At 30.6% G+C, this 10046-nt stretch overlaps 1 protein-coding gene across 2 annotated transcripts; it reads right to left on the bottom strand.

The window, feature by feature from the left end:
• Positions 1–2860: 2860 nt before the first annotated feature.
• On the bottom strand, positions 2861–9445 carry LOC107863229 (protein DETOXIFICATION 35). Of its 2 annotated transcripts, none has more exons than XM_016709051.2 (7): positions 8849–9445; positions 7241–7866; positions 7020–7076; positions 6690–6928; positions 6472–6590; positions 6164–6250; positions 2861–3195 (listed from the first exon to the last, which is right to left on the bottom strand). In XM_016709051.2, exons 1-7 carry the CDS (start codon positions 9128–9130, stop codon positions 3094–3096), a joined length of 1512 nt encoding a protein of 503 aa, XP_016564537.1. In that variant the 5' UTR covers positions 9131–9445; the 3' UTR covers positions 2861–3093. The 2 variants fall into 2 exon arrangements, with proteins under 2 accessions (XP_016564537.1, XP_016564538.1); XM_016709052.2 differs by having other exon boundaries at positions 8954–9374.
• Positions 9446–10046: the final 601 nt, after the last annotated feature.

A 10046-nucleotide genomic window follows, 5' to 3' on the forward strand; every position in this document is an offset into this window, starting at 1 on the left:
GGATCAAACAAAATGAATAAAAAAAAAAGAGAAAAAGATATTCTCTCAATTTCTTTTTACTTGTTTCTTTGACTTGACAAATAACTTAAGAATTTAATATATTAAGGATAAAATGTATGAAATTATCCTTATTAATTATGTTTTAAAAATTTAATTTAGCTATTCATACTTTACTTAATTACTTAATAATAATAAGAGAAAATGGTCAAAAGTCCCCCAACCTTTATCCCCAAATCTCAAGTACATACTTATACTTTGCGGGCTCCTATGATCCCCTTGAACTATTTTAAAGTGGAATTATTACCCCCTCCCAAAAAAGAAAACTGGCAACCAGTCATCTTGGATAAGTGTTGATGCACGCTCCAACAACATTTTAACACGTGTTTTTTTGTTTAAAATTAATTTTTATTTACTTTCTTTTTCATTTTTATCACTTTTTATCATTTTTCATCATTTTTTCACCATTATTTTTTTCACCATTACTTTTCATCTCTTTTCCTTTTCAAACTTTATTATTCCTACTTCTATGCAAATAATTTTTCAACGACCTTGAAGTGGAAAATAATGAACAATACCAAATTTAAAATTTTCAACGATCTTAAAGTAAAAAATAATAAACAACATCGAATTTAAAAAATTCCAATAACCTTGAAGTGGGAAACAGTGACCATATAATTATTAAATTTTCGACGATCTTAAATTCGGAAACAACGAACAATACCAATTTCAAAATTTTCAATGACCTTGAAGCCGGAAACAATGAACAATACGGAATTTAAAATTTCCGATGATCTTAAAGTTGAAAACAATAGAGAATTTTGAATTTTTCAAAGACCTTGAAGTCGAAAATACTGGACAATACCCATTTTAAAATTTACGACGACCTTGAAGTCGAAAATAATGGACAATATCAATTTTAAAATTTTTGATGATCTTGAAGTCGAAAATAATAAACAACATCGAATTTAAAATTCTCGACAACCTTGAAGTGGGAAACAATGAACAATATCAATTTTTAAATTTCCGACGATCTTAAATTCATAAAATAACGAAGAATACCAATTTCAAAATTTTCGACGTCCTTGAAGCCGGAAACAATGAAAAATACCGAATTTAAAATTTTTAATAACCTTAAAGTCGGAAACAATAGAGAATTTTAAAATTTTCAACAACCTTCAAGTCGGAAACAATGGATAATACCCATTTTAAAATTTACGACGATTTTGAAGTCGTAAATAATGGATAATATCGCTTTTAAAATTTCCGACAATCTTGAAGTTGGAAACAATGAACAATAACCATTTTGAAATTTTCGATAAATTTGAAGTCGAAATCAATTGATTTTGTGCTTGGAGATAGGAAAATGATAAATTAATTTTGGATGTCATTGATTAGTTCTTGGATACCATTGTTTGTAAGAAAGAAGATGATGAAGAAGAAGAAGAAAGAAAGAAAATGAATAAAGAAAAAGAATAATTAAAAATGAATAAATAAAATGAATAAAGAAAATAAAAAAATATTTAAAATAATTTTTTCATAAAAAAAATTCGTTCTCACTCTCTTTAAAGAGAGTGAAACACACTCTCTTTTCATGTCAGCGTTCAGGGGATAATAATTTCATTTTAAAATAGTTCAGGGGGGTCATAGGACCCCCACAAAGTATAAGTGTGTAGTTCGAATTTCAACTAAAGGCTGGGGGGGGGGGGGGGAATAGACCAGTAATAGTAATAACAATGTGAAAAAAATTATAAATCTTTCGTGATTTATTAAAATAAATAAGAAAGAAAAACAATTAATTTTTAATATAAGAAATAAGTAAAAGAGAATAAGTAATAAGAAGAGATTTATAAAAAAGAGGAATACTATGTATACTTCAATTATAAAGTCTCAAATAAAAATATCATAAAATAATAACTGAGGACAAATGTAACAATATGTATGAAAAATAAATAAATATATATAGTTATTAAATTGCATTAAAAAATTGTAAGGACTACCAAATAGGGAGATCCTCCCTTATTATAGTAGTAATATGTCACGTTAGTATTAGGTGTTCACGAAACATAATAAAGACGAGTTAGAGCATTGAATGCACTCTCAAAGTTAAAGCAACTCACTTGTAAATTGAGGCCATGTTTAAATTGCTATTTACGCATTATACAAGATTTTATGCTACCACAGTTAAATACTAACATGCTATAGAAGAAGTATAGGGCGGGGGGACTTTTTTTTTCTTTTGGTTTGAAAAATGAGGGATATCTGCACGTGAAACTGATAGATACCCCCACAAATAATGGATCTATGGCATTGTTTTGTTTATTATGGGGTTTCCACTTCCTAGTCACCTTCTAAGAGACGCGGTTAGGTCTCTATAACGTCTACCTACCACCAAATAATGTAAAATTTATACGCACCCGATATATATACTAAATTAATATATGTATGTCATGTGTGTAAATTTAAAATTTATGCTACTTAACTATGATTAATTAATATATATTTTACTTAATTTAATTATATAATCATGATAAAGAATATTAATTTGATGTATACACTAGATGCGTGTAAATTTTTACCATAAATTTGTGCTATAAAAATTACCCATTGTGATATATACAAATTTAATTACTTCTATTACATTGCACACCGACTGGTTCAAGTTGACAAGTTGTCGTTCTAAACGGCCTGTTCTACCACAAGGTTTTCCTTCGTTTGTTACTTTATGTGGTGACATCATAGAATATCTCACCTTATTCATTTAATAATTATTTTATTTTATTTTTGAGGTGAAATAAATTAATCTAAAAATTATAATTTGAAGATGCAAATAGAGTGGAAATGTGGAATAGTGCTTCACAAATTGGACCTCCAAAAACATTGGAAAATAAGTGCTTCCAATAGATAAATTTGCCAGCCGCCAGTGAAGACGCCAAGAACAATTGTAGTAAACATTTCTTTGGGGCTAGCTTAAATTTACAATTCTGAATTTCTCAAAATCGCCAACAACCATATCGTACAATTTCACACTTTCTTGTAAAATTTAAATGAAATTAAACCATAGACATGAAAACACAGATTTCATCAATCATAAACTTAAGCTACACCATTCTCAATAGCTAACTGTCCATCGTTAGTTTTCTGTATCTGAAAATCTTGCCCTCCCCACTTGCGCATACGCTCTGTCGTATCTTCAACCTGTAATTCAACTTGTGTTACTATGACATAACTTGTGGTAATGTCATGTAAGTCAATGTAGTGAAGGACAATTTTATAGTTTGTGGTCACGCAACTTCTCTAATTGATTACCTCTATAAGTTAGTAAGTTACTCGACTCCATCGTAAAACTTATGAGCATGTAATTACGTACTTTTACAAATGGTAACCTACAAAACTAAATAAAGTAGACCTAGTTAGCTAAACTTTTTTAGTGGTTTTAATTAACTTGCAATTTGATAGTAGTAACATTTTATGATTGCCAGCTATAAAGAAAGACGAATGACCCACCTAAAAGTCCAAAATTAAAACCACCTACTCTATTCTTTAGGGGTCGGCTGGGTATTAAAACAAATAGTCCCGAAATAAAAAAATAGTCTTGACATAAATTTTTTGATTCTTTATTTGGTTGCAAAGGGCGGGATAACTTATCCCGAGATTAACAAATAGTATCGGAATAAATTTTTCCATACTTTGGGTGGTATAAATAATCTCAACATTATTTAATTTGGGATAAAACCATAAATGACAAAATCAACCTCCAATTGTAACTTTTCATTCATATATATATATATATATATATATATATATATATATATATTACTACTATATATATAAGCGTCAGTGGCAGACAGCTAGCGTTCGACATGTCTGCTTCCAGCTATCTACCTGCTCCATGATTTTATTATATCGTCCCTAAGTAATTATTATATGACATTTACTTATTAAAAAATAATAATATTTAATAAAAATTAAAATAGACATTTATGATATGGTTGTTTCAGCTGTTTCAATTATAATTTTACTGTATCACCTATAATTAACTATATTTCGTTACTTTAATATTATATATTAGAGAGAATGACAAATTTTGATTGTCCTCACATCAATTTTTTTTTGTCAATTTTATCTCTAATTTAAATTTTAATTACTCTATAAATTTTCATCCATTTTGGTAAATTTGAATAATTATATGAGTTTATTAAATGCAACAAAAGTGATGAGTCATGAAAAAATGGTAGTGACACCATAAAAAAATATTTATACAATGAAATTCAAAATTATTCCAAGGATTGTAGAATGTTTATTAATCTTACTTCAATTTTTTTTTCTAACAAATTTATCATGAATAAGTAATTAAAGTATTTTGACATTTCCTTCTAACTTAGTACATGCTTAATTATTACTTAAATTTTTTTATATATATAGCTAAAAATATTTGAAAATTTAATTTTTTAAAAAATATAATTTAACTCTCCAAATATTAATGATACTAAATAATGAAAAATGAGAGTAATTCTTTTTCACATTTTTTGATGATGAATGTTTTTAACAAAAAAAGTGAAATTATCAATACTTTATAGAAATAGGACAAAATAAATAATTTAAAATAAAATATTAAAACTTCACATACATTTAATAAATATCAACACAATTTTTTTAATATGTATTTTTAGAAATTTTTTTACTAAAGTTAAAAAAGAAATAGTTTCAATTTTCTTTGCATGATTTAATATGAAGGAAAATAATTAAGTTAAATAAGGTGAAGGATATTTTTGTAAACAAACTATCAATTCTTAAAAATAATGCAATACATATTATTTTTAGTACCACAAATCAAACAACCACTAAAAAATAATACCAGCATAACTAATCTCAAAACAACTAATTCCTGTATAACTTATCCCAGCATAACTTGTTTCCAAACCAAACGACCCCTTAGAGATTTACGTTGGGACGGAAAGCCCTTCTTTTATTGTGTTCCTCCCTCAGTTCCTATTTAGTCGTCATCTTTTAAGTTACATATTTCTAAAAAAACATTAACTAGAATATAATTTAGAGCCCATTTGGATACTATTTTAAAATCTGATCAAACCAATTTTTAATCTCTTTTTTAGCTTTATTAGGTGTTTGTAGAATTAAAAGTGCTTTAAAATGACTAAAAATTGATTAAAAAAAACAAAAAATGAGAAGCTGGGTATCCACAGTTTTTTACTTTTTAGATTAAAATTCTTTTAGATTTGATCAAAATATTTACCTTTTTATCTCTTATATTTTTCTCCAATTCCGACAATATCCTGAACTTGTAACGCTTAAATATATGATTTTTCTTTTTTTTTTTCTCTTTGCCGCTTCTCTTGTCTCTTTCCTCCAATTTCCTCTTCATCTTTCTCCTTTGTTCAACGAATCATCATACATCGATGTTTTGCTCAAAAAAATTATCTTAGAATTAAAAATTATAAATAATTCACCACAAATTTAAGGACATTTAAGTCATTTTGACAACAAAAAAATGTTTAACAACACTTGTTTACCAAATGCGTCAATAATTTTTTTTCAGTTTCAACACTTCTATCAAAATACTTATCTGCTTAATTTATAAACACTTGTTTTAAACTTTTAATCACTTAAGCTAAAAAATTATTTTTTAACCTTATTCAAACGGGCTGTAGTCTCTTATTTATTACTCTCTCTATTTCAGAATAATTGAATTGTTTGGATATGACACATTCTTTAATTGTTCTTAGGACATAAATTGTAGGTTACGTTCCACTATTACCCTTTTAATTGTTCTTAAACTACTCTCATAGAAAATGTGAAGTACTAAAGAATTTCATTAAATGAAATTAAAAGGTAAAATTGAAAGAAAATTTCAACATATCTTTTGAAGAATGGACAATTCATTTATTTTGGACATTGAAAAATAGTTCATCAATTCATTTATTTTGGAATAAAGGAGTACTCAACTTTATTAAATGTTTTTTTTACTTTATTAGTATCTCTCCATATTTATTATTAAGGATAAAACTAGAAATAAATAACTAATTATGTCTTGATATTATGAAATGAAAAAATATTAAAGAATGTAAGGGAGGGAGTATTTTTATATGACTATTAATGGGGTGAACGGTGATGCATTTTTTTTTTTGGAAATTAGCATTTGACGTACCTCCCTGCTCCAATTAGTCTTATACAGTATAATCAAGAGTATAAAGGTCTGCAAAGCTGCCCCTGCTATCATCCCTAACCAAAGTCCCTGCGCAACGAGTAACATAATTCAGGGTTAGTGAAGCAATGTGAACGAACGCAATTCAGCAGGATCTTCCTCTAAGTGACAGTACATAACATAAATAAATTGATAAGAACGGATACTTCGTTTCATCTTAGTGAAAAGTTATAAAATTTATGTTGACAATCATCAGATTGATTTTCATTTTATATGCCAAAGTTTCTTACTGTATTAGAGATTTTAGTTACCTTTGTTCCCAATTTTGCTGCATAACCAAGAAGATATCCTAGAGGGAGTCCAAAAATGTAGTAGCAACCAAGATTGATATAAGCCACTAAAGCTTGCCATCCACCTCCAATAGCAACCCCTGCAAGCGGGAATAAAAGGCACAATAATATCATTGATATATATTAACTTGTGTGGCATTATGGATCCATCATTAAATATAGAGATTCTGAAGCAAAACCTGATATGACGGGCTGAACACTATTAAGAACCATAGTGATCCCTAGAAGGAAAGCAAGATCAGCAACAGCTTTTTGCATCTCCTTGCTGCTTGAAAAGATAATGGCCAGATGATCTCTAGCTACTAGTACAATTACCATGCAAAGTATCCCAATTAGGAGGGACTGAAACACTGTCATGTAGACTGAGTATTTGGTAGCTCTAGGATGTCCTAGCCCGAGTTCATTTGAGACTCGCACGCTGTTGGCAAATAGTATATAAGTTAAAAAGAAAGAGAAGTACTGTTAAATTCAAGTGTAGTTCTATCGACCATCAAGACATATTATATTACCTGATAGCAGCATTAATTCCAATAAAAAGCATGTTCTCCCATCCATTGATGTTCATGCTGTATAACATAAAATTTAACAGGAATCAGAAATGAACTTGAAAATCTCTACTACATCACTGGATGAAATACTTTGGTAAAAATTGAGGACGAGCTTGACTCAATGAGCTTAAATGTATCTATCTGAACATAATAGTTCTATACACCGACAGTGCAATACTCACCATATCGAAATGGAACCAACTGCTATCACGGCGTTGTTAAGATGCCCAACAAGGAGGATAATACTCATCATATACCAAATCTCAAGGCATAACATAACAGCTGAAGCAATGGAGAGTCTCACGAATGCCCAAATCTCGTTGAACGCTGCCCAAGATAATCCCTTCCACCCATCCTTACACCATCCAACAACATATCCTAATTGAGCTATTGCAGTAAGCCAGTTCGTGAGATCAAAGGCTATAGCAGCACCAGTGGTACCCCATTCAAGTGTATAAATAAAGATCCAGAGAAACACAGCGTGCGCCAGCACAGCTGCCAACCCAATCCCAGCGAGCACATCCACTTTGCTCTGAGCTTGAAGAAATTTGGAAGTAGGGAAATTGATGGCAAGTGAAAACAATTGGGGGATGAGAAACATGGTATATCTTCCAGAGAGTTCAGCGATTGCAGTTTCCTGGCCTAGCAACTCGAGCACTGGAGTTGCGAATAAGTACATGGGCAAGAGAATGACACAAGTCGCAAGCAGGATTATGATGGAGCGTTGCATATAAACGCCTAACATGTGAACTTGTCCTGCTCCATAGGCCTGTCCACATAGTGTCTCCAACGCACTCCCCATTCCCATCTGAAATTAAAGTGAGTTGGGAAATTAGCATCAGCTGAAGCTCGGTTAGCTATTCATCATACATGATACAACTACACTTGAATCCCAAATTAGCTGTTGTGTTTTTAATACTAAATTATTTCTCTTATAAGGCAAATCAAAAGGACAAATTAAAGGTTCTGTAAAATTAGAGGTCCTCTACAGACATTCATATTTACATGAAGATACAAGTTTTAACCAAAATAAAAAGATTTCTAAGGAAGATGTAACAACAACTAAACCTTGATCCAAACTAGTTTGTGTCATCTATTTGAATCATTCTCTGTCATTTGATCCTGTTTCTAGTTAAGTCATAGTTACCCTAAAAGAGTGTAAATCTTTTGAGATAACATCCCGTATATGAATTTTGATCTGTCCTGTTTTAACATTTTCAACATTTAACTTATAAGTCTACAATAGACATGGACAAACCTATCATAATCTCTGATATTTATGGCACCGAATCTAAACTTTTATATTGATTTTGAAATGAGTTCAAGGACTGAAATTGGCAATAATTTCCTATTTCAAAATGTACAATTATAAATATGTTCTATGCTGGGGATGTGGGCTTGAATATACTGGTCCAATAACTTTGCCCGGATCCTATATATGCGTTAAAAAGTTTACTAAATATGGAGAGGGGAAAAAAAAGACACCTCGGTGCACTAAGCTTCCCACTATGCGCGAGGTCCAGAGAAGGGCCGGACCACAAGGGTCTCTCATATGCAGCCTTCACCTGCATCTCTGCAAGAGGCTCATGACCCTCCTGATCACATGACATCAACTTTACCAGTTATCTAGGACTCTCCTTCCAAATTCACTAAATATGCGTAAAAATAAATTTAGAATTCAATTACTAGCACTTGACGTTGTCATCTTAAAATCCAAAATGCAGAAAGCTCATATCCTAGACTCGCTTCTGTAATTTTAAGTAAGACGAGAAGGGAAACAGGGAGCTAACCATGAAGCCAAAAGAGAAAGTACTAATAACAGTCTGAGCAATAGAAATAGCAGAGAGCTCAATATTTCCAAGATGTCCAACAAATATATTGGTAAGGGAATTTACTCCATATTGACATATTATGTTGAACGCTATAGGACCCCCTATCCTCCACAACTTCACTGTCTCCACGCAGAAAATTGCCCACCAATCCTTTAAACTTTTTGCTGGCCGGTAGTCCCCGTCGATGCCAAGGAGCTGGTTGTGGTCACTGGAGTAGCCATTGAGCAGTGGTGTCTCCATTGTGAAGTGAAAACTGCTGCACACTTCAAGTTACACTTGGAAGACTCTTTAATATAAGCAACAAAGTTATATGTTGATTGAGCCATGTCACTGCCACCTAGGATCGATCAGTAATGGGTCCCATCAACTTCTTTTAACTCCCGTTGTTTTATGAACAAAGTAGATAAATCTCTTTTGAATGTGGGAATTATACACTTAATACTACTGATCTTAAAAACATTATCGAACAAAATATTAAAAATATCACAACTCATACATATCTTATTTTATCTAATACATCCTATCAAACCAAACTCCAGTATTTTAATGGGTAAAAAGACAGAAAATGACGCCCGTGTACGACGTTGTTATTATTGCGGCAAAATATCGACGAGTCAACCAACCCCCAACCCCCATAGTAGTAGTACATTGGTGTGTGCTACTCACCATTCCACTAACTTAGTAATTTTGAAAGGGACCAACTCAATGATTTGTTTCCCTCATTTATCTCCCTCTTTCTTATGTTTAGTATATAGATATAGAAAATCATTATTCTCTTCCTTCTAATTTATGTGAAATTATCTAAGCACAGAGTTTGAAAACTGTTTTAAGAAAAATTATGATCTAAAAAAAGGCAATGGTAGGTGTGACTAAATCATCTCATTAGAAATAAATTGTGATTTTAAATTTACACTATTTTTAAATATAGAAATGTACATTTTTAAAACATAACGTGAAGAATAGTACATCACATAAATTTGAATAGAGAGAGTAATATACACAATTTTGGAGGGGTTCGGATAATTGGAACTCACTTATTATGAGCTAAAGAAAATTCTTAGTATTTCTTAAAAGAGTTTAAAGTTTTATGCATTGAGGTGTAACAAATATTTTTATCATCAGCTTACTTATTAGGTAATTACAGGTAAATTTTTTA

The sequence above is a fragment of the Capsicum annuum genome, chromosome 3 (assembly GCF_002878395.1).
Source record: "Capsicum annuum cultivar UCD-10X-F1 chromosome 3, UCD10Xv1.1, whole genome shotgun sequence".
Lineage (NCBI taxonomy): Eukaryota > Viridiplantae > Streptophyta > Magnoliopsida > Solanales > Solanaceae > Capsicum > Capsicum annuum.

Bases quoted from the DNA above. Each gene is read 5' to 3' on its own strand.
- LOC107863229 (XM_016709051.2), bottom strand. From the start codon at position 9,130: ATGGAGACACCACTGCTCAATGGCTACTCCAGTGACCACAACCAGCTC. The intron at 7,077-7,240 runs GTGAGTATTGCA...TATGTTATACAG, and splicing joins GTTGGTTCCATTTCGATATG to CATGAACATCAATGGATGGG. The intron at 6,591-6,689 runs GTTTTGCTTCAG...TCCCGCTTGCAG, and splicing joins TGTTCAGCCCGTCATATCAG to GGGTTGCTATTGGAGGTGGA.